At 54.6% G+C, this 24,760-nt stretch overlaps 1 protein-coding gene across 1 annotated transcript in view; it reads left to right on the top strand.

The window, feature by feature from the left end:
* LOC308565603 (uncharacterized protein) overlaps positions 1-12,888 on the top strand; it is a gene marked incomplete at its 5' end in the record, with an annotated part of 29,504 nt that extends 16,616 nt beyond the window's left edge. Inside the window, 14 exons of the mRNA XM_081154909.1 lie at positions 64-278; positions 980-1,088; positions 1,235-1,438; positions 1,527-1,615; positions 5,504-6,153; positions 6,501-6,604; positions 6,839-6,993; positions 8,134-8,302; positions 8,777-8,900; positions 9,054-9,169; positions 10,351-10,565; positions 10,700-10,808; positions 12,112-12,315; positions 12,608-12,888. Coding sequence (XP_081011035.1) covers positions 64-278; positions 980-1,088; positions 1,235-1,438; positions 1,527-1,615; positions 5,504-6,153; positions 6,501-6,604; positions 6,839-6,993; positions 8,134-8,302; positions 8,777-8,900; positions 9,054-9,169; positions 10,351-10,565; positions 10,700-10,808; positions 12,112-12,315; positions 12,608-12,704 — 2,560 coding nt within the window. The 3' untranslated portion in view covers positions 12,705-12,888. The remainder of the gene's footprint in view (positions 1-63; positions 279-979; positions 1,089-1,234; positions 1,439-1,526; positions 1,616-5,503; positions 6,154-6,500; positions 6,605-6,838; positions 6,994-8,133; positions 8,303-8,776; positions 8,901-9,053; positions 9,170-10,350; positions 10,566-10,699; positions 10,809-12,111; positions 12,316-12,607) is intronic.
* Positions 12,889-24,760: the final 11,872 nt, after the last annotated feature.

The raw sequence follows: 24,760 nt of genomic DNA, 5'->3' as shown, positions 1-24,760 counted from the left end.
GGCCAGTGTGTGGACAGGCCCCAGCCTGTGGTTGGTGCTAATCCATTCCTCCCTGCCCCTCAGGTTTTCCACCGGCTTTGCCTACTACAGTTTGGCTATGGGTGTGGAAGAGTTTGGAGTCAACCTCTACCTCCTCCAGGTCATCTTTGGTGGGGTCGACATCCCAGCCAAGTTCCTCACCATCTTGTCCATGAGCTATCTGGGCCGGCACACCACCGAGGTTGCTGCCCTCCTCCTGGCAGGGGGGGCCATCCTGGCTCTCATCTTTGTGCCCTCGGGTGAGAAGCGGGAACTACCCCAGAATCCTCTGAAAGAGGCCAACCCATGCAGGCCGGTGTGTCCGTGAGCATCACAGGCTGCCATGGGCTGGGAAGTGGGGTGCCCAGGGCTCCAGTTCTGCTGATTCTGTCTCTAATTCACTGTGCCACCCTGTGCTCTCTGGGGTTCAGGTCTCACATCTAGGAAATAACTCAGTTGGGCTAGATGATATCAGAGGTCCTTTCCAGACCTGACTCTGGGAAGTACGGTGCTGTCTGGACAGTGTGCAGGATTTCTCGAGGGCTGGGCATGGCCTGGGTGGCACTGCTGGAGAAAACAAGCTGGGATGGAGACACATAGAGCCCAGTGCTCATGGAAGACCCCACAACCTACTCCACCATGACCTGGGAAAAGCCACTTTTATTTTACATGGATGTTTGTGCGTTGATGCACCTATATCCTTCCAAAGATATTGTAGGACAAGAATATATACAACAAAATATAAATGAGAATAGGGAATCAGAGCCAGGGAAAAACACAAATACAGCAGGGCACAAACCTGCAAAGCCCCAGGGATAGCAGAGTAGCTATTACTTGACTTTAAGTTTGGATCTGAGCTTCCTGGCAGCCAAAGCAAAAAGGGAGACGAGTTCTGCTGAGGAGGCAGAACACTCAGGAGCTTCTAAGCCCCAAGGCTCACCATGTGTTCTTCCCTCTGCAGACTTGCAGATCCTGAGGACAGTGCTGGCTGTGTTCGGGAAGGGATGCCTGTCCAGCTCCTTCAGCTGCCTCTTCCTCTACACGAGCGAGCTATACCCCACAGTCATCCGGTAGGTGCTGGGCCTGCGCCTGGCCCAGCCAAAGGATCCAGGCTCACGTGGGATTGTGGCACCCTCTGTCCCTGCCCAGGGGTCCCAGAGCTGTCCTTTAAGAACCCCACACACAGGTTGCCAATCCCTGATCTGAACTCCCCCAGGCAAACAGGTATGGGCATAAGTAACGTGTTGACTCGCATGGGAAGCATGACGGCCCCGCTGGTGAGAATCACGGGGGAGTTGCATCCCTTCATCCCCAATCTCATTTTTGGAACCATCACCCTCCTGGGAAGCGGTGCTTCGCTCTTCCTGCCTGAGACCCTCAATCAACCCTTGCCAGAGACTATCGAAGACGTGGAAAAATGGTCAGCCCCCTGCCCCTGGCCTCACCAGTGCTCCTCCCTGGGAAAGCAGGTCTAGGCCCAGGGCTTTTCCTGAGCTCTCTTCCCCTAGGTCTCCACGGACAAAGGAGCCAAAGCAGGAGCCAGATGCAGAAAAAGATGCCCAGAGGATCCCTCTGCAGCCTTGTGGACCAGGCCTAGGCCCCAGCTGAGAGCAGCAGAACCCCCTTTCCCTGCCTCCAGAGACGAATCCCAGCCAGGTCCCTGCCTACCTCCGGGCTCCATGGGCATCTTGGGGGGGGGGCACCTGGTCGGGCCATGCTCTTAGAACAAGTCTTCTGAGAGCCTGGTGCAAGTATGTCCACCACCCGCCGCCACATCTCCCAGCCCAGCCCTGACCAGTTCAAAGATTCGACCACCAGCCTTCCCATCCCCCCTGCGCTTGTCCTCCCTGCGGCCGAGGCCCTGCCATTCCCTGTCCAGCCCTTCCCCGTTGCCACTTTCCCCATTGTGCCAGCTCCCTTCCCCTGAAGTCCCCTGGACCCCCTGGCTCAATCCTAACAAAGACAGGCTCCTTCTCCTTCCTCCCTCCACCCCTTTCCTTAATGGGAGGTTTCAATAAACACCAGTGAAAAGCTCATGCTGCTCAGGAAGGAGGAAGGAGAAGGGAGAGGCCACTGTGTGCACGTGGGAGCGGCACATCCATCGTCTGTACCGTCACGTACATGAAAATACCTGCACACAGGCACACGCAAGCTGGACCGATGTGAACATATGCCTCTCTGGAATTAAGAGGACTGACTTCTAGAATTGCCTGCTGTGTGATCCTGGACAAATCCCTTGTCTACTCTGAGCCTCGGTCTCCTTACCTACACAATGAGATGTTTTCACTCACGTGGTAGCATTCATCTCTAATGGCATGTGGTTCTGTGGTTCTTGGCCAATCGGGAGTCCCCAGATTTTATCCCTTTGTCCATAGGGGATAGTCCCTGGCTCTGCAAATCATTTGCCATGTGACCATTTCCATCTAGAAACTCTCCATGTGCTGGGAGGCTGGTGGGGAATCCCTCTGCTAACCAAGTAATCCCAGGAGCCAACCACAATCCAGTCCCTAGAGTCTCCAATGGAGCTTTTTCCAGATTCAACCTGTCTGGAAGCTGGTCAGGAACTAGGGAGGGGGCTCTTCTCCAAGGTGGGGCTGTGCGCGGGCTCAGAGAGGGAGGATTCCGGAGGGACCCACCACCTCCCCCACTGCCCTCAGCACCTGCTCACTCCCCCATGCGGGCACCAAGTTCTGGCAGGAGGCTGGCCCCAGAGCCCCCAGGCTGTTTGTCCAGCTGTTCTCACAACCCCAGGCCACAGGCTCTTATTTATATACCTTGGCCTAGAGAATGTGTCAGGCATCTGGACGCCCACTGGGTCCCAGCCCAGAACCAACAGTGGGTGGGAGGAGGGGGCTGGGTTGAGTCACTTCGCTCTCTGGGCCTCCCCTCTTCTCTTCTGGATGTATGAGACTGGATGACCTCTCAGACCTCATGTATCCCAGGGCCTTGAGAGACAATAAACACCCTCCCAACTTAATACACAAAAGTGTAGCTTGTATAAACTGCACAATGGTAACAGGGCACCTGGACTCCTTACAAAGGAAGCTGGAAATCGAGCTCTTCCTTCTCAGCAAGATGGAGATTTGTACCGAGAACTGAGCAGGTCTCCCTTCATAGCCCTTTGCAGCAGCTCATTTGTACAGGGTCTGGGTACCTCCTGTAAAACTACAGAACCCAAGCCATGCATCATGCTCAGACATCTGCCAATACATCCGGGAAGGGGGAGAGGGCCAGGCGATAGGAACCAGGTTGCAGAGAGGGACAGCCAGAGACCTCAAAGAGAAACACACGTGAAGGGCAGATGGAAGCCCCAGCCCAACACGAGAGTCAGAACATTCTGCCCTGGCTGGTGTGACTCATTTGGTTGGGCTTCATTCTGTGCACCAACAGGTTGCTGGTTCGATTCCCGGTCAAGGCACACGCCCGGGTTGTGGGTTCAATCCCCGATAGGGAGCACACAGGAGGCAGCCGATCAATGTTTTCCTCTCACATCAATGTTTCCCTATCTCTCTCCCTCTCCTTTCCTCTCTCTTTGAAAATCAATTTTAAATATATCTTTATTGATTTCAGAGAGAGGAAAGGAGAGGGAGAGAGAGAGAGAGAAACATCAATGATGAGAGAGTCATTGATCGGCTGCCTCCTGCACACCCCCGACTGGGGATCGAGCCCACAACCGGGGCATGTGCCCTGACAGGGAATCGAACCCCGATCACCTGGATCCTAGGTCAACGCTCAACCGCTGAGCCACACCTGGCCAGGCCAATTTTTAAATTTTTAAAAAGAAGCCAGTGGAGAAGAATGTTGAGCTGGACACAGGAAGATCGGGCCCTGGTCCGGCCCCTCCCAGTAGGCCTGGGCAGGGAAGGAGCCACAGCACTGCCAGCCCAGGCTATTCTGCTGCACTCAGGCAAGACACGGAGGAGGGTTCTCTTCCTCACCTTGCAAACAGCTTTCCCACTCAACCGAGAGCGTGGGCAACCTTAGAACTGCTTTGGCAGGAGTCATCTGTGTGACTGGAATACCCTTGGCCAAGCAGGTATGGGATCGATCACTGTATGAAGTAAGCTGGAGACATCTTTTAGGTTGGGGTTTCTCAACCTTACTATGGACACTTTGGGTCCAGACAGTCCTTGGTTGTGTGGGGCTATCCTGTGCATTGTAGGGCTTTCAGCAGCATCCTGGACTCTACCCACTAGAAGCCAGTAGCACCACCACCCACAGTGGTGACAGCCAAAAATATCTCCAGACATGGCCAGATGTCCCTTGGGGGGCAAAATCGCCCTCAGTGGAGAATCGTTGTTCTTAGGATAAGATGTGCGTAGGCATATTTTCTCTCTAAAATCAATGTGAAATTTACTTTTTTACCAGAAATAAATAATCAGTGGAGCTCATAATCACTGAGCTATGGGGCAGGGGCTACTTTAAGATCTTTACCTGTATTGGCTCCTTTAACCCTCCAACAACACAAGAGGCCACCTTGCAGATAAGAACACTGAGATACAGAGGAGTTTAATGACTTGCCCGGCTACACAGCCAGTGAGTGTGGAATGAGGATTTGGATCCAACTAGGCTGACTCGAGAGCCCACGTTTTATATCACAGGCAAACTCAAAGCAAGAAGCTTCGACCGGCTCTCCTGGCACACCCGACCCATGATCCAACCAATTGGATCCCATCTGATCACAGCTGGGCACGGCCCTGATCATGTGTGACCAGAGCCCAGGGGCCAAGTACTGGAGGAAATCAAGTGAGCATCTTAGAGTTGTGGCTAAAAATAAAATAGGCATGCAAAAAAGGGGGGTTTGAATCAGGATAAGCCAGAAAGTTAAAGCTGAGGCACTGGAAGAAATTCATCTACATCATGTACCATGTTGGTCTTAGGTCCCACTGCTTTCAAAGTAGCCTCTGACCTCTATTGTTTCTTCCATTGAACAAAGCCAGGGTCCTATAAGATATGAGCTGTCCCCAGAAGACCAAAGACCAGGGTTGTGAATTCCAGCAAATGAGAATACAGTGAGCCCAGTTAAATTTGAATTTCAGATCAATGAATAATTTTTCAATATAAGTATGTCCGATGTGATTTTAGGGACATACAGTAAAAAAAATAATTATTTGTTGATCTGAAATTCAAATGAACTGGGCGTCCTGTGGCAGCCGTTCCCAGTGACAGACTGTTTGAATCCTGTCCACTAAAAAGGACAGACGCCCCTCCAGAGGCCACCACACTTCTCAGAACCCAGTCTTCTCACTGAAAGAAAGACTAAAGGTCCCGCTATGTCCCCTCCCGGCCCCAGCTGCCCAGATGGGCCTGAGCAGTCCACCCCCTCCCACCACCCCCACCTCAGTCCACCCTCTCCTGCCCTTTATACCCACTTGGAGGCATTCCACTGACACCAGGATACTGGGAGGGTTAATCCTTCTGACACTCAGTCACACTTTAACTCCCTCCCTCCTGGCCAAGGATTAAATACTGTGCATGTTGGGGTCAAGGCCACAGCAGCCCCGAAAGCTGAGCCCCCGCCACGCAACAAGAGGTTGCAAGCGAAAGGGAGGGACAGACCAGGAGAGAGAGCAGGAAGGAGGGCACTGGCCCACCAGGCTGCTGGCCCCCCACAGGGCCAGCTTGGATTCAGCTCTAGGAGCAACTCAGCTGCAGAAGCCACAGCCCCTGTCCTCCAGCGACAGACAGCGGGCAGACAGACACACAGACAGAGATCCTGGGACTGGGAGTCCTCAGCCCCCAGCCACTCTGCTGGGCCTGGCCCCCATGGCCTTCAATGACCTCCTGAAGCAGTTGGGGGGCATCGGCCGCTTCCAGAAGATCCAAGTCACTCTGCTGCTCCTCCCCCTGCTGCTGATGGCCCCCCACAACATCCTACAGAACTTCACGGCCGCCATCCCCGCCCACCACTGCCGCCCGCCGGCCAGCGCCAACCTCAGCAAGGACGGGGAGCTGGAGGCCTGGCTGCCCCGGGACAGGCAGGGGCGGCCCGAGTCCTGCCTCCGCTTCACCTCCTTGCAACGGGGACCACCCTTCCCCAATGGCACCGAGGCCAACGGCACAGAGGCCACAGAGCCCTGCCCCGATGGCTGGATCTACGACAACAGCACCTTCCCTTCCACCATCGTGAGTGAGGTGAGGATGCCTGGGGCCCCCTCCGTGCACCATCCAGACTGTGCCTTCCCCTCTGAGATGGACAAACACACACACACACACACACACACACACACACACTGACTGGCTCCAATTCTCCTGAGGCCACGTGGGAAGACAGAGAAAGGAGTTCAAAGCGGGGGCCTTTGTGGAGAAGGTAGATGCGGGAGGGAGTCAAGAACAGCCTCTCAGCTCCTGGGATCAGGGAGACAAACAGCAAAGAGAGGAGTCAGGGGAAGAGGGTGACACCTCCGAGGGCCAGCTGGGAGGGAAGGGGCTCCCGCACAGCTCAGGCTCCTCTCTGCCTGACTCATCCCCTCTCCCCGCAGTGGGACCTTGTGTGCTCCCACAGGGCCTTGCGCCAGCTGGCTCAGTCCCTGTACATGGTAGGGGTGCTTCTCGGAGCCATGGTGTTCGGATACCTGGCAGACAGGTCAGTCCTGGGTGGGCGGGCCAAGGAGCAGGGGCTGGGGTTGGGGGCTCCTGGGCTGGGCTTAGGGCCCTAGGTGGGAGGTTGGCATTCCCAGCACCAGTCTTATGATACTTCCTAAGTCCTCAGAAGCGCCCCCCCACCCCAGGACCTCACCCAGGGCCAGCACTCCTCTCCCTGCCCAGCCGAGCCACTTGGTCCCCAGGAACCCTGATGCAGGCCCTCCCTCCCCCACAGGCTGGGCCGCCGGAAGGTGCTGATCTTGAACTACCTGCAGACAGCGGTGTCAGGGACCTGTGCAGCCTTTGCCCCCAGCTTCCCCATCTACTGTGCCTTCCGGCTCCTCACGGGCATGTCCACGTCTGGCATCTTGCTCAACAGCATAACCCTGAGTGAGGGATGCTGGGAGGGCAGGGAGGGTCCTACCCACTTTCCTCTCACCACTCAGCCAACCGCCAGCTTCCCAGCGTCCCCTCCCAGGCTCCCCTCCTGAGCTCTACCTGCCCTTGGCCAGCCCTTTGGGTCTGCCCTTCCAGCCAACAGAACAGCCTTTGCGGGGGGCTTACAACACCCTCACCCCTCATTTAGGTATGGGCTTGCAAACTCCACTGTTAGGATCAGGCAGGTCCTGTAAATGACCGAAGCAGACCAGGTACTAGAGGCATTAGGGAGGGGGGAGGACTGTACCTGAAGGAGAGTCACGCCCATCCAGAGGGGTCACAGCCAGGAGGCCTCCCCTTACCATAGATCTCCCCCTCCTTTTTATTAATATAAAATATCCCAATTTCTTAGTGTTAGCAATTTGTCTAATATTTTTCCTCATGTAGACCAAACCCATTTATGAACCAAGCGTGGCCTGTGCATAAGCCGTGTTTCCCCTCCCCATGTTTCCCAGATGAGAAACCCGAGGCCAAGGAGAAGGGAAAGGATTTACCCCAGGCCATCCCTCAAGCCCAGATGGAATCTAAGGTTTTGGGATTCTCTGAACTAAAGGAATTAACCAGGACTAGGTTAAGGCTGGGGCAGATCACCCAGAGAGCGCAGCCCCAAAGCCCAGTCTAAGTGTCCAAGCCGCCCGCCGCCCAGGGGCACACAAGGAATGGAGCTGGGCCTCCTCAGAGGGGTGCTCTCACTCCCACCTCAGCTCTCCAGGACGGAGGGAAGCCGCCTCCTCTGAGCTGTTCTGACCACGGAGGCCGAAGTCCGGCCCAGGCTGGGACAACCAGACTGGGAGAGTGGCTGCTGTTGAGGATGGACTGAGTGGCCAGAGACACTGAACAGAAAGGAGGCCTAGCCAGGACTGTAGCGCAGGGTGGAGCCAAAACCCAGCAGAGGAGCGGAGGGGACCTTTCCTGGGATCCCAACCCCCCTCCACTGAAGACCTCCCCCTCCCTCCCATGGCTCCCACCCTCATCTTCACTGAGCCTGGGGACAGAGCAGGGGTTGCATTCAGAGGGGGCCTTGCCTGCCCAGGGCCCCTGCCCACCTGGCATCCAGGAAGTTGCACCACCCTGTTCTAATCCTCTTTCCAGATATGGAGTGGACGCCCATCCACACTCGGGCTTATGTGGGCACCATGGTTGGCTATGTCTACAGCCTGGGCCAGTTCGTCCTGGCTGGAGTGGCCTATGCTGTGCCCCACTGGCGCCACCTGCAGCTGCTGGTCTCTCTGCCTTTCTTCGTCTCCTTCATCTACTCCTGGTGCGTGGGGCCCAGGGTGGGTGGGGGTGCCACAGAAGCTCAGAGGGCTGCAAGGGACAAGACATTCCCCAGATCTGGCCAAACACCTTGCCCCACAGAATCAGAGAAGGTCAAAGCCAGAAGGTCAAACCCAGGGCAATGTCTCAGTCTGAGAGTTGGGGAAACAGGCTGTGGGGAAAGGATTTGCCCCAAGGTGTCCAGTTCTCTGGCTCTCCCCAGCTTCCCCCAGGTCTCCAGCCTGCTGCACTGCTCCCTTTACCCAGCACCCAAGAACTCAGTTCCTGGGTTGCACAATGAGCCATCACCAAGCTGGGCACTGCTTTGTGGTCCTGGACAGATGGATCTGACAAAGCCCCTGGGTTCCTAGATTTAAGTAAAATCCCACTGCAGGCCTCCGGAAAGCTCACCTCCTTTCCCCACCCCAGCAGACTGGAACTGAAGCCATGCCTTTACCCACACCCCCCCTGCCCCCAGGTTCTTCATCGAGTCAGCCCGCTGGTACTCCTCCTCCGGGAGGCTGGACCTTGCCCTGAAGACCCTTCAGAGAGTGGCCCAGATCAATGGGAAGCAGGATGAGGGGGCCAAGCTAAGTATGGAGGTGAGACCCCCAACACCTTCCATGACTTCCTCAGGGCTCCACCCCCACACCCTAAACCCAGGTCTCAGGACCCAGAGGGCTTCCTTGAGTAAGGGGTTAGGCTGGGAGGAGCTCCTGGGGGAGCCTAGGTGCTGAGCCCTCCCATCCTGATAGGTCCTTCGGTCCAGTGTGCAGAAGGAGCTGACCCTGGGCAAAGGCCAGGCCTCGGCCATGGAGCTGCTGCGCTGCCCCACCCTGCGCCCCCTCTTCCTCTGCCTCTCCATGCTGTGGTAGGCTCAGACAGACAGACCGGGAGACAAGCAGCTGATGGGGGGAGAGTGTATGCAATGGGTGGGAAAAGTCAGGCGAGAGGGGGGAAAAGTCACCAGACCTGCTATGAGGGGCAGAAATCCTCCACCAGGGAGAGTCTTGAAGGACCAGATGAACTCCGTCCTCAGTCCAGTTCCAGAGCCCAAACTGGGCATCAGTGGTTCCATTTCTCCTTCTATCAGCTCTGTTCCAATGTAGAAATTTACATCATGAAGGCAGAGACCAGTCTGGCTTCGAAAACATTCAGAGACTTTACTGGCCTTGGCCAGAAGCACAGGCACAGGCAGTAAGATGCCTAAAGCCTATCTCCATATGTCCATTTGGGCCGAGGCTGATTTCAGCCAACTGTCTTCCTTTCCCATTGCAACATTCCCCATTACCCTTCTGACAGCCACCCTCCTGATCCCATCGCCACAGCAACCCCATGACAGTTAAGAAAGGCGTGGTCCAAAGGAACAACCCTACCAGTGATTTTGTTGTTACCAGTTTTGGATTTACTCTAGGTTGTGGATGTTATCCAAGAACCCGAGCTGCATTTTGTGGGCTTTTGACATCTTAAGAAGCACAACACCCATTCCAGCACCATGGACAGGTCCTAGAAGGCTATTGCCTCTCCCAAAACCTTGGCTCTAAAGATAGGGCTTGGCCCGCCCTGGAGTGGCTCAGCGGTTGAGTGTCGACCTAGGATCCAGGCGATCCGGGTTCGATTCCCGGTCAGGGCACATGCCTGGGTTGTGGGCCGCAGCCAATCAATGACTCTCTCATCATTGATGTTTCTCTCTCTCTCTCTCCCTCTCCCTTCCTCTCTCTGAAATCAATAAAGATATATTTAAAAAATTAAAATTAAAAAAAATAAAGATAGGGCTTGGATATCCACGTGTCCTCCCTCAGCCCAGTTTCAATAGATAAGATAAAGACTAAAACTACGTAAATCCTACATAGCAACCAAGTGAAAATAATTTGGGGTATTGCAGCACTGCCCCAGTATTTAAACTGGGTATCACTGTCTGAAGAAAGATCAGCCGAGGCAGATTCCAGCTCCGTCAGCAGGGTGCTCAGGGCAGCTCACCCTTATTTTGAGTGAGCACCTCACCTCTGAGTCTTCATGACAAACCGCATACCCCTCCCCCCTCCCCCCCAGGTTTGCCACTAGCTTCTCCTACTACGGGCTGGTCATGGACCTGCAAGGCTTTGGGGTTAGCATCTACCTCATTCAGGTAATCTTCGGAGCTGTGGACCTGCCTGCCAAGCTTGTGAGCTTCCTTGTCATCAACAACCTGGGCCGCCGACCTGCCCAGATGGCCTCACTGCTTCTGGCTGGCATCTGCATCCTGGTCAATGGGGTGATACCCCAGGGTGAGCATGCTGGTCCCTCCGCCTCAGCCTCAGCCTCATCCGCAGGCATGGCTCAACTTCTCACAAGACAGCAGGGCCAGATCCTCCCAGCACCCACTCCCAAGATCCTGCTGATACCCCACCTTTTTCTCTAGATCAGTCCATTGTCCGAACCTCCCTTGCTGTGCTGGGGAAGGGCTGCCTGGCTTCCTCCTTCAACTGCATCTTTCTGTACACTGGGGAGCTGTACCCCACAGTGATTCGGTGAGTGGAAGCCTAATGAGGGGTCTCAAGGTAAAACATTCCTGCACACTCAGGTCATACCCCAGAGCATGTCCAGCATGCCCAGCTCAAAACCCCTTCCCAGCACCCACCAGTACAAGGTATATAGCAGCCAGTGATTACCTACGTGGGGGCCTGACTCACACGGGACTGATTACTCGCTAAGCCCTTACCGACCCTAGAAGATCTCAGGAGGTGGCCCAACTGAGACAGAGTAGGGAGCCAAGAAGACACATCTCAGAGGCAATGACTGGAAGTCCCCCCTTGATCTTCAAAGCACAAGTTAGAATCTGACACCAAATCTAAATTCCATCTATAAACCAAGTAGTACATCTGACACCAAAGACCACAAGCATGAAAGTGCTTTCCCGTCACAGGAGCCGCACTTCATAGCAGTGGGGCTTGATGGTATATCAGCTGTACGGATAAACACAGCCCTGTTTTTCGGAGTGCTGAGACTTGGCAGAGGGTGGAGTTTGAATTAAGAAACAAGAAACATGTCTATTTTAAGCATGGATGCAAAATTCACATGAGATATCAAAGAAATATCAAGCTTCCCTAAGCCTCCTGGCACGAGAACCCTGAGGGGTCACGGTTACTGTATTGTGCCCTCCTGGGGCTTCAGGGGAAAGCACAATGGTGTAAGTCCCTTACTAGGTGCCAGGTGTTGTCTTAAACTTTTCAAAATACCAACTCATTTAATCCTCATAATAAGCCTATCAGGTAAGTATTATGATTAATCCCATTTTACAAATGAAAGCACTGAGCCACAGAGAAGTGAAGTGACTTGCCCAAGGTCACACAGCTTGTACGTGAAAAAGCTTGGATTTGAATCCAGTTTGTCTCCTGAGCCAGTGTTTTTAACCTCCGCCCTCATAGAGAATGTTCTTCACCTGCTCTTAACTTGCACATTCCAGACCCTTCCCCTGAGGATTCTAATCCAGTAGGTCTGACTGTGTGCTGCTGGGGCAACTGTCACTCAAAAATGACCTGAGAGCAGCTGGCCTAACTCAACGGTCTGATATGACGGCCAAGGAAACTTAGGCCCAGACAAAAAAAAAGGACTTGCCTGAGGTCACACAGCAAGTTAAGGGCAGAGGCAACATCAATGCCCTGATTCCAAAGCCAGAGCCCCCCCCACCCTGGTTTTTTCCCTTCTTTTAATCTCTAAAACAAATGCCAAATTGATTTGCTAATCAGATGGGGGGCGGAGGAGGCACCAAGGGTGTTTGAGCACCTGAGCATTTACGCCAGAACCCTCACCAGCCCCCCACGGGCTCCTCAGGCAGACAGGCCTAGGGATGGGCAGCACCATGGCCCGCGTGGGCAGCATCTCGAGCCCGCTGGTGAGCATGGCCGCCGAGCTGCTCCCCTCCCTGCCCCTCTTCACCTACGGCGCGGTCCCCATGGCTGCCAGCATTGTCACTGCCTTCCTGCCGGAGACCCTGGGCCATCCACTGCCGGACACAGTGCAGGACGTGGAAAACCGGTGAGCGCCCACCCAGGGAGGGGCAGGGACTTAGCTCATGTCACACATCCAGGCTGGGGTGGCGCTGAGGCTCAAACCCAGGCCTCCTTTTCCGGGCCAGCGCTCGTCGTCCCTGTTCCCCAGTTGGCTGAGCCTCTCGAGTCCTTTCTGGGGCTCTCAGCTCCAGGCAGGCGTAGGCGTTTGAGGCAGAGCTGGCAGCTGGGGGCAGCTAAGTGGAGAGCCTCCGAGACCCTCCCGGCCCCAGCCCTGGCCTGCAGGCGGCATACCGAGGGCACCCCTCTCCTGCCCCCAGGAGGAGAGGGAAGCCCCAGCGACAGCACCAAGAGCAGCAGAAGCAGATGGTCCCGCTCCAGCCTGAGCACAAGAGAAGAATGGGCTCCGAGCACTGAGCACAGGCCTTACAGAGCCCTAAAGGGGGCGAGGGTCCTGCAGGCCCCGGGCCGCCCGCACAAGGAAGGAGAAGGGGGCCTGGCCGCCCGAGTGCCGGGAGGTTCAGGGAAGCAGCTCCCCAGGGCACCCCTCTCTGCGTGGACCCCACCAAGACCACATCATTAAAAGGTTTCTCTGGGCAGCATCTCCCTTTGTCTGTCTTGTCTCTGAGGTAACAGCCACTCCACACCACCAGCTGCCAGCCAAAAGGTAACAGAACCCATCCGCCCTGGCCCGGTGGCTCAGTCGGTTAGAGCATCGTCCCCATACGCCAAGGTGGTGGGTTCGATCCCCTGTCCAGGCACATACAAGAGTCAACCAAGGATGCATAATAGGTGGAACAAAAACCGATCTCTCTCTCTCTCTAAAAAAAGGAAAAAAAGTCAATTAAAAAACAAGAAAAGAAAAACACTGGGTGGACCCCCTTGCCCACTGTTCCTCCTTGTCCAAGAAAACCATCTAATGATGTGTGTAGAGTGACACCTACAGCAAAGCGCTGTGTTAGCCCGAGGTTAAGCCCCAGGCCTGGCAAGCGCCTGCCTTGCGCCCTGCACAGAAGGGAGTCTGCAAAGCCCCTTTGTGGAGCCTTCTGGCCACCCTGAGATCCCTTGGACCCCTGGGTGGAAGGGTCCCGTAAACTTTTTTGCATCCACATAAATGCCCCAATGTTTGCCTGTCTTCACCTCATTCTCTACCCCGCCCCTCACCGCACCCTCTGGTCCTGTCCCCACTCCTCAAACGCCTTTGGTGGCCTCTGGCTGGGGAGCGGTTAGAGCTTCATCCCCACACGACAAGGTCGTGGGCTCAACACTGGGTCAGGGCACAGACAAGAATCACCCAGCGGTGCATAGGTAAATGGGACAAGCCTCTACCTCTCTCTCCCCCTCCTCTCTCCCCGTCCTCTCTCTCCCCTCCTCTCTCTTTCTCTCAAATCAATAAATCGAAACAAAACAAAAGAAGCAGTGAGCCGTCTGTAATGGGAACTTGGTTCTCACCAAAACCTGGCCAGACTGGCACCAGGATCTCAGACTTGCGGCCTCCGGAACTGTGAGAAACACATTTCTGTTACGGAGAAGTCACCCCACTAATGGTATTTTGTTACAGCAGCCCAAGCTGACTAAGACACAAGGTCACGTTGCAAAAAATAGGACTTAAACAGGTTTCTATGACTCAGGCTCCCAACATCACCGTGGATCTAAGCTCCTCCCAACCCTCTCCCCTCCCCTCCTCAGCAGGTCACCTGCTGCCCTCATGATGACAAAAGGATTCCAGGTGTCACCTCCTCACGCGGCAGCACCCGCAGGCACAGAAGGGCAGTTGCTCTTCAGGCCTCCCTTCTGCAGAGCAGGACTACCTTTCCCAGAAGTCGCCTCCCCCACACGGGCTTTCTGCCACATTTCTCGGCTGGAATTGTGTCACACAATGGATATAAGTGACACCCTTGAGGGCTATATTAGTCTGTCTGAGCTGCCGAAACAAAATATGACAGACCGGTGGCTGAAACAGCCATCTGTAACCGGAAGCATGTCCTCTTCTGACCTCGTGAGGACACTCAAGCTGCCAAGCACTAGGGCACGTGCGTGTCCCTCCGCACAGGAAGAAAGTTCATTCCACCCAGTTCCACTTGAACTGCCCTTTAGGGCCCCTTGAACAAACCATTAACCCAGGGATTCTAACAACTGAATGTGTTACTCTCAAGTCACAGTTCAACTTGATTCCTTTAGAAAGAACTTATAAAAGCCACCACTGGCCATCAGGAGGCCCAGGGCTACAGCAGACCCAGGAACTGATGAGTTAGCAAGACAAAGGGTGGTCCTTCGCCTCCGCCCACACCAAAACACAGGGACAGTTTGCGGGAGCAGGAGGCCACGGCTCCAGTGCTCCTGCTGTGTCCTGCACCATGGCCTTCAATGACCTCCTGAAGCAGCTGGGGGACATCAGCCCCTTCCAGCAGATCAGATAACTTTGCTGCTCCTCCCCCTGCTGCTGATGGCCCCCCACATCACCCCACAGAACTTCACCGCCATCCCCGCCCACCACTGCCGCCCGCTGGCCAGCGCCAACCTCAGCAAGGACGGGGAGCTGGAGGCCTGGCTGCCCCGGGACAGGCGGGGGCGGCCCGAGTCCTGCCTCTGCTTCACCCCCTTGCAACAGGGACCACCTTTTCCCAATGGCACAGAGGCCACAGAGCCCTGCCCCGATGGCTGGATCTAGGACAACAGCACCTTCCCTTCCACCGCCATGACCAAGGTGAGGCTGCCTGGGGCTCCTGCCCCGCCCCTTCCAACCCCCCCCCTCACATTCCCACCTTACCATCCCCAGACACAGACCAGACCACGTGACCCTGACCTGAGTTTGTCTGAATGCGGGAAAACCCTGGAGCTACGAAGAGCTTTGCCCAAAATATAAGAGAACAATAGCTGGAGTGGAGGGCTTCTTGGTAGAAGACATGGAAGTCCTTGCAGGTGGCTGGGGGCTAAGGGACATTCCTGAGCAGGGTATTCTGGGCTCAGAGTCCTAGAGACAAAAACAGTTTCCTGACTTCATCTAGAAATAGCTCTCGGCAGCTGGGGCCAGGAGATGGCGAGCAGCCAAGGGAAAAAAATGGGAAAGAAAGCAAGGTTGTGGGGGTCCTTTCATCTCTAGTCATTGAACACCCCTCCCCCAAACACACACACACCCATTTGTAGAGTCACCCCGGCCTGCTGAGTGGCTCATCCAGCTGAATTCTGCACTTTGTAGCTGTCACATTAATCATGTTCTTAACATCTGTTCTAGTCAATGGTCTTTTGGTTGCAAGAAAGAGAAGGTCTCTCAGCTCAGCTCATGGGAAACAGGAGTGTTACTGCAGAGATACGGAGGTTTCGGGAATCCAAGGACAGGAAATGAGTGTATCCAGGCCTTGTGGGAACTGGAACCAGAAACTGAACACAAGAGGCATCTCTGTGGACTTACTCCTTTCCTGTCTCCTCTCGACCCGTTTCATCTGTGTGCTCCCCTTACCAGAGGACCACCAGCCCCAGCTCAGATGTAGGGCCCACCAGCAGCCAGAATGTTTCTGTGCGTCTTAAATCAAATTCTTAGAAAAGCCTCTGATTGGCTCAGCACGACTCATTGATGAGTTCATCCCCTCCCTCAGCTGGCTCAGACGTCCACACTTCATCTAATGGTCACGCCAAGGGGCAGTCGAGTGGGGTCATGTGGCCCTGGCTCATTAGTCAGGGCTGTGCAGAGAAGATGCCCTGAGGAGGGGCTGTGGTCACGGGCTGTCCCCAGACTTGCCTGATGCGGCATCTGTCTGACCAAACTCAGGCTGCGCTTTCACCAGAGAAACCCCAGAGAGAGGCGGAAGGTGACCAAGTATGGTCAGTCTTCCTCCCTCTGAGGCAGTTGTCAAATGCCGTCCCCTCCATGCCCAGTGTTGGGGACTTGCTTCACTGCTTTCCAGCCTCAACCCAAGTTCTGAGACATCTGCACCCACCCACCTTAATATGAATGTTGTCAGTCCTTCCAAATCTGCTTCCCCGTTTCCCTTCTTGAAACTTTATACTCTGCTTTCCAAGGTCAACAATATTCCAGGAACTGTCAACCTGGCTATTGCTCTTCTGTTCAAACAGCAGGCAAAGCTTGACCCCAGAGCTCAGATTCCTTGCCATCTAGAGCAAAGAATCTGGGTAAGCACACACTTTGGATTTCCTTCTAAATAAAAACTTGGTAATAATCTCCTCGTCATTTTTTGTTTCAATGACTGAGAAGGCCAGATGCATAGTTATTTCATTCCCTGAGATGTACAGCGATGCCGAAAATAACCCAGTCCTCTCCCAGGAGGCACTGTGGATGGGACCATCATAGGATCATCCGCCACCACCCACGGGCACAGGACGCTAAAAGGTCTATTTCATAAGCGCAGCCAGGATACCTCTTCCTTGGGCCCGTAATGCCAAAGCCTGTGGCTGCACCAGAGAACATTTCATTAGGACGATAGGCAGCTTCCACGCATAACCCACTGTGAAACTGGGCTTCTGAGTTGTAAAGCAAACGAAACAGCTCACGAGTTAACGGGGGCTGCTTCGGCAAGAAGCTTAATCGCAATGAAGACCCGCCACCCAGGCCGCCTGGCTGTACCTGGCAGGCCCAACAGCACAGGGCACCTGAGGAAGGCAAGTCCCAGCTTGCCCCTTGGAAGGAAAATAGCCCGAAATCCCATAGGGATACCTCAGCACTCTGAATGCAAAGCAAGGAATAACTATAACTAGAAAAAAACAGTCTGGCTACGGGTTATAATAAAAACCCTGCCTGAGCTCTTCTCCTTGGTTTCTTCTGAATTAACAAAAAATCCTGGCCTGGCCAGCGTGGGGTAGTGCGTTTGATCCCCCAGCTGGGGAGCTTATGGAAGGCAACCGATCGATGTTCCTCTCTCTTTCTCTCTCTCTCTCCCTCTCTCTCTCTCAGCATGTCCTCAGGTGAGAATTTAAAAAAAGAAGAACACGGTGGTATAAGCCCCATGCAACCTTTGCTCTTGCAGATGACAGGACCTTAGAGCAGACCACGGGCAGGGAGACTTGAGTATTCTGTACTCATTGATCCATTTCTGACCCGGACTCTATGCAGGTTCCATCGTGAGACGGCACAGACGTTCTCTTTGCACTCCTCTGGCGCCTTGCCTCTTCCCAGCACCCCCTTGCTTCCCAGCTTTCGCTCCTCCATTCCTGTCTACAATATCCTTAACTCACCCACCTCAGTGTTTCCCACATACATCCCCACAGTCTTATTTCATTCACATATCTCCATCAAAGCACCATTAACATTAATTCTCACCGGAACTTGCCCCGGCTGAGTCAGTTCATTTCCATGGCAGGCAGGCTGGTTGGAGCCTTGATGTTTAGGACCTCGACAGGCAGGTCAGTGGTGGACAAGGCTGGGTCAGGGAGCAAAGGCATGGGCCCTCTAGGCTGGACACGGAGGGGAGGCTGGCATCGCCCAAAATCCAGAGAGGGACACGACTGATCCACTCAAGCCCTATCACATCTGGAAGGTCTATAGGGATCACGCAATAGCCCATCCACACCTTCCAGGCCTCGCTTCATTTCAGTTACTCCTCACAGCACTCTGTGGTGCCGGCGTGAGTGGTACTATATTATCTGCATTTCACCATTGACACTGAGATTCAAGGATGTTAAATAACTTGTCCAGAAGGGACCCAATAAAAGTTATCACTTGTTAATTCTGAGGAGTGAAATTGGAAAGAAGAGAACTTTTCATTACTTATGTTTGAACTTTTATAATAATTCACTACCTTTATAATTTTAAAAAGTAAACAGTGTTGTTGTTTTTTAAATTACAGTCACACAACTAATAAGTGGCAAAAGCATAACAAGAATCCATATTTTCTGACATCCTAAAGAAGTCGCTTTCCACCACTTATGCCTTGTATGTGACACAAGTGTCACAGACAAAAACATAGACCTAAGAAGCAGTGAGAGCGAGGAGCGAGTCTCAACTCTACCAGGAATTGTGTGTCCATGGGAGAGCTGGACAAAATCATGTTTCTAGCTTACCTTCCAGAGAGTCAACAGGCCTGGAGTGGAATTCAGGTATCTGACTTGTGTCAACACACCCCTGTGATTCTGATGAGAGTTTGGGGCCCTCCACCGAAGTGTCAGGACCCTGGACAGCGGCAACCCGAGGCTCTGCCTGCCCCCAGGGCCCCCAGACGCCAGCCCTCACCTTATTAGTCCACACCTTCCAACGCAGCACCTACCGCCAACCTCATGGTCACATGTGGGCAGCCTCGAAAAAACCTGTTAGATTGCCCAGGGCACCAAGGGCGAGACAGCCAAGGACGCTGGCAGGGAGGAAGCAATGTGCCCTTTGAACCCAGGTTCCCCTCTCCCCCGGGGGGGCCACTGGAAGGCACTGATCTGGAGCTACCTGAAGGTAGCAGTGTCAGGGACCTGCACGCACTACCTTCACACCCAACTTCACGGCCTACTGTGCCCGCCGCTTCCTTTCAAGCGTGGCCATGAGTGGCATCATCAACGGCTCCCTGACACTGAGTGAGAGGGGCCCTGGGAGGGTTGGGCTCATGGAGACTCCTGAATCACAGGGGTTCAGTGGACAAATTCAGACCTCAGCTCCACATAGAGCTACCTGAGTCCTCTACTTAGGGCCTCACAAGGTTGAAAACAAAGTGTCAGGTGAGCTACACTTGAAGGCTTGACTTGGGAAGAATCCACTTCTAAGCTCACCCAGGTTGCTGCCTGAATTCATTTCTTTGTAGATGTAGGGCTGAGGGCCCCAGCTTCTTGCTGGCTGTCGGCTGGAGGTGGCCCTGAGCTTCTGGAGACTACCCTGGGTTCCTCACTTTCCCAATGGCTGCCTACTTCATCGTGCCAGCAGGAGAGTCTTTCGAGTGGGCCTGCTAGCAGGAGGCCATCCAGGAGTCTGTCTGCCACACGTCTTCCCAAATACTGCGCAATGTGTCCCTGGCAACGGGGTCATTTGCACCTGACAAAGGTACAGCCATGATCTCACTCGATTTTCATATTTCTATAACACCTCTGCAGGAAAACTTACCTGCAGGTAACCCATGTGTATAAAGTAACTAGGCAGTGAGGGTAAGGAAACAAAGAAGTTTAATGATTTTCTAATCCTATATTTCAGAAATAATCACCATTAACATACTGGTATATGTTCATCCAGACTTCTAATGTTTTCACATACCCAAAACACACAAACACACAGTAATTTATATCACCTATAGTTACAAAAAATGCAACAGAAATAGCCATTTGTTCTTAATATTTCATAGACATCTTTCCATATCACTAAATGTAGGCCTCCATGGCGGCCCCTGCACTCTCATGATTTACCTCCTCCCAGGAGGTAAATGCAGGATGGTCCAGGGGAACAAAGGGGCCAGGAGCCAGGGGCTCCGGGCCAGGGCGAGCTAAAAGATCAGTAACACTGAGGTCTCCTTGCCCCAGAGGAAGGGCCAAAGGAGGAAGGATTAATGGTCGTTTGTGATTAATTCACAGCCTCTGCACATTCCAGAGTCCAGGCAGGGAGAAAACGGGAGGGGTTTAAGGGTTCAGGGGCATTAGTTCTAAAATAGAGTCAGCTCTATCCGCACACAAACCTACTCTCCAGTAAAGAAATACTTTACAAACGTGACCCTCAAGCACTGGCCGGTGTGGCTCAGTTGGTTGGCCGTGGTCTGTGCACCAAGAGGTTTCGGGTTCATTTCCTGGCCTGGGCACATGCACGTGCTGTGGGCTCGATCCCCAGTGGGGGGCGTGCAGGAGGCAGCCGATTGACGTTTTGCTCTCACATCGATCTTTCTCTCTCTCCCTCTCCCTTCTTCTCTCTCTAAAAAAAAAAAAAAAAAATCAATAAAACAATGTTTCTGAGCGGCCCTCATCACCACTGGGTGCTATCGCTCTGAGAAGCAGAAAATAGCATCTTGTTTTCGGTGCACATTTATTTGATTCTGGAAGGAGCTGAACATTTTCTTCACATGGTTTGGATCTAGTTATAATTTTTTGTTAACTTCTGGTTCATAGCCCTTGCCCATTTTTTCTTTTTACAGACTACCCTTTTTTTTTTAATTCCGCTTCTCTGACTCAGATTGCATCTAGGTTACCCTCCTCCTGAGTATAAGGCGGTTGCCCTGGATTCTCTTCAAGCATGTTCAGGTTTGTTTAGGCTTTTATATTTTATGATAATCTGTATGAAATATAGTTAAACATAAGGTAGGAAGTGAGAGCCTATTTTTTTCTAGGTTAGCTCATTGAACCAAACCCATTTGATGAATGGCACATCCCTTCCTGGAGAAAATATGATCGTTTACCTGGATAAACCAATAAAAATCAATAAACAATTGACACTAATAGGAGAGTTCCTTGAGGATGCTAGATACAAAATCAAATTACCAAAATAGCAATAGCAATAACCTAGAAGCAATAATATAGAGAAATAACCTAGAACATCTTTGAAAATTAAAACACCATTCAAAATAACACCAACAGCTAGATCTTATTAGGGAATTAACAAAGAACATCCAAGACTTCCATGGAAACGGTTTTGGAAACTCTTTTAAGATCATGAAGATTATCCTAGTAAGTGGAGAGACACTCCACACTCTTGTTTAGAGTGAGCTATTATAAAGGTGCTCACCCTCCCCATGTAACCTGCAGAAGTTCAGGGGCATAAGGTTGCTTTGCAAGGACAAGTGATAAGAGAGGATCATGAACTGAGGGTTATAATTCACTCAACCCTCTGCACCTGACATTAAAAAAAATGCAACAAAGAGGCTGAGTAGCGACTTCAGATAAGATGCTCCAGGTCATCAGGTAGGCCTCCTCAATGAAGAGCAAGGGTAAGCAATTTAAGTCTGAAGGCCTTACTGAGAAAACAAAGGGATGGGGCCCAAGATATCAAGTGAGGCAGGCAGGGACCAATTATACAGGGATTTATAAGGAAGCCGGATTTTATTCCAGTACAGTGAGACATCACTGGATGGTTTTAAGCACAGCGTGATATGATCTGAGTTATGGTTTTAAAAGATTATTTTGGCTTCTTTGTACAGAATAGGCTGCAGCTAGAGGGCCAGGGCAAAGGGTAGAAATAGGAGACCTACTGAAATAGTGTCCTGGATAGCCACACTAAGCAGGGAGGGGGAAATGGCAGCCAGGGGACAGGAGGCACCTCTACTGGACCTGTGGTTTCAGAGAAACACTTCCCCCCGGGTCCCCACTCCAAGCCAGACTCACCCAATAAAAGTAACTTTGCGCCCCCCGCCCGTGTGGCTCAGTGGTTGAGCGTTGACCCATGAACCAGGAGGTCACCGTTCAACTCCCAGTCAGGGCACATGCCAGGGCTGTGGGCTCGACCCGCAGTAGGGGGAGCAGGAGGCAGCTGATCAATGACTCTCATCATTGATGTTTCTACCTCTCTCTCCCTCTCCCTTCCTCTCTCTCTGATGCCCAGGGAGAGGCAGCTCTAGCGGGCAGGCGCGGCGCCTCCCCTTCCCTGCCCAGCCACGGAGCTCCGGCCCTAACTCGATTGTGCAGTTAATAAATCGAGTGCCTGCGGGCAGAGCAAACAGGCGGCCTCTGGAGGTTCACTCCAACTCATCAGTCCCTGCCCTGGTCAGGCTGGCAGGAGGCGCCAAGGGGGCCGGGGTGTGGGGCCTTAGACCCAGCAGAAAGGCTGATTAGCCACTACAGCCCAGCGTTTGGGGGTGGGGGGCGATGTGAATACACCGATGTTGATATTTGGGGGACCGTTAGATAGGGACCTTCAGGAGTCAACTGGCCTGGCTCTGGCACCTGCTAGCGGTGCCACCTTGGATAGATTACTAAACCTCTCAGGGCCTCAGTTTCCTCATTTACAAAATAGGGTTACTAATTCTCCCTACTTCATCGGGTTATCACAAAAATTACATTAGGTAAAACACTGAGAACGCTGCCGACACACGGTTGGGCTATGTGCTTGTTAAATAAAGGGGACAGCAGACGCTGGCCTAGCAAATTCCCAGGACACCCCTCCTCTCAGCAACGGCCCAGAGGTTCTCAGGTAGTTAGGCTCCAACCTGCGGGCAAAATCTACAGAGTGTGAAGGGGTCAGTGTGAAGGGGTCAAGAGGGCCGGGCCTAACCCTATGGGCCTCAGTGTTCCATCTGTAAAATGGACATCCTAGCCGTCCCTGCATCGCGGAGCCCTCGCGGGGATTCAGTGAGAAACTGCGCGTACAGCGCTTATGAACGCGGCAGCCAGCAGGAGGCGCTCAGTGGAGCGCGGCCAACCCCTGTGCCGCCTGGAAGTTCCCTCCGCACTGTCCCCGGCCCACCTCTGCCCGCGAAAGGCCTGCACTGCGGGGCCTGAAGGGGGGGTATCCGCGAAGGGAAAGGGGCGCTTGGCACCGCACTCCCGCGCCCAGGCCCCTGTGGGCGCTGAGCTGGGCGGCCGCTAGGGGGCGCCGCGGCCGGTGCGGAGGCGGGGGTCCCGCTGGAGGGCAGAGGCCCCGGTGGTCTCCACGTCGCAGTCCGGAGGGGTGAGGGGCACCCACGGACTCTGCGCCTTGCGGGGGGAGGGTGCCTTACGATCCACTCGCCCGGCCCGGTCCCGCTCCTCGCCCTCGTGGACTTGGAGCTTTGGTCGCCACCTAGGTGGGGACTCGAGCACAAGGCGTAGGCGCGCACGCGAGCCGGGGGGAAGGAGCGTTACGAGGCAAGCAAGCTACATGAGCGGGTCCGGAGTCAGGGGACCCCCGAAATCGGTCCTGCCCGCTCCGGTCACTGCCTGGGAGCGCAGACTCCGGTATAGAGATGGAGTGCGGGAGAAGCCTTGGGATCCTGACCTCAGCTCCCGGGTCCCGCGTGAAGTTCCCACGCGAAGCTCCCTCCACGCCCCTGACTTCTCTCCAGCGGCCTCGAGTCGGGCCTAGTCCTGGGCCCGGGGCGCTTTGATCCTGTGGCAGAAAACTTGGGGGGGGGGGGGGCTATGTCCAGTGACATGGCGAGGCGAAGTCGGCCACGAAGACGTTCACGTTTTTGGCCACAGAGATCTGGGGGGGAAGCACCTGCCTCCGCAGCACCGAGGAAAGCGTCCAGCTCCTAGGCGGCGGGCGGCAGCTGGACTCCGAGGTCCCGCCCTCACAGGCGAGGCCGGGAGCGCTCAGGGACTCCGCCCGCGGACGCAGCTCTGCGCGGCGGCGCGTCCCGCCGTCGGGGATGCGGGGTCTGTTCCCAGCCTTCACCCCACCCCCAGCCCGGGCGCCCTGGCACTCAGCCCAGGCGCTGGTCCCCGCTGGAAGAACCCCCGCGCGGAGCGCTGCGCCCTGGGCCAGGCCCCGCGAGGGGCCGAACCCCAGGCCGCCCTAAACCCCGCTTTCTTCGACGTGGAGGAGCGGGGCCCTCCTCCTGCCCCCAGGCTCCTAGCAGAGGTAAAGCGCCGGGTACGTGGAAGGGACGTGTTTCTACCTGGCCTCGCTTCGGAACCAGACTCAGAAAATGCGATTTCCTGTCCCAAGATGATGGATGCCTTTGTGGCAGCCGCTTTCGCCCTGGCCCTGCGTCGGTGGCGACTCCGAAGCCCGCACTAGGCCTACTGTAACCGTGCCCCTCCTGGGTTTTAGTGCCCTGTTTCACAGCCTCTCCCGGGTCCCGCCGTCAGGGTGGGGCGAGGGGAAGCGAGGCGGAGGACCTAAAGCAGTGGGGGAAGGGGGCCTCCCTCCCTGGCTCTGTCTGTAAATGTACTTATCTGTAAAATGGGAATAATAGAGCCGCCCTCAGAGAGCTGTGAGAAGGAAAAAACCAGCTCATGAATTCAGAGTGCTTAGCAGCGCCTGGCGCATAGTAAGTGCTCAGTGCCGGTTATAAATAACAACAATACCCGCTGGCACGTGTAGCAAACGTCAGTGCCACGGTCAACGCGCGAAACTAATGGTCAGAGGTGATTCTAACGCCCAGGACGCTGAGGAAGACGCCGAGACCTAGAGGCCTAGCGAGGGCCACTAACTAGCCCGGGGCGGTTCAACTGGGAAGAGACAGCTGGATTCGCACCCAGGGCAGCTTCTTCCCAAACACGCCCCCCCCCATACACACACCCCCCTCCGCGGTGGGGAGGCTGGGAGGGGGCCCAGCGCGCGGGTCGGTGGCCTGGAAGAGTGTGCATCGCGAATCCTTGACCAAGCGACCAAAAATAGCAACAGGCAGGAGAGGAGCCCCCGGTGTCCCGCGCCTGCCGGGTCCCACCCGGCCGGAGGGAAGGCAGAACCGGCTGGGGTCAGGCGGGGCCGCTTCGGGGGGGGGGGCTGGGGGTCGCGCGGGGGGGGCGGGGAGCGGGCCCCCACGTGCGCCTTCTGCGGCTGCTTTGCGAAGCCCTTTGTCGCCAGCAACAGCATTCGTGCGGCACTCGGCGGCTTAAAATAAAGACCATGTTCCCAGCCTCCCTGAGGCTAAATCAGGCGCGGGTGCGGGGGCGGTGAGAGAGCTGGGTGGGAGAGCTGCTCCCGG

Source organism: Miniopterus schreibersii (assembly GCF_964146895.1).
Source record: "Miniopterus schreibersii genome assembly, chromosome: 12".
In the NCBI taxonomy this organism is placed as follows: Eukaryota; Metazoa; Chordata; class Mammalia; order Chiroptera; family Miniopteridae; genus Miniopterus; species Miniopterus schreibersii.
The sequence above is the reverse complement of the archived record's forward strand: the minus strand, read 5'-3'. Positions and strand labels throughout refer to the sequence as shown.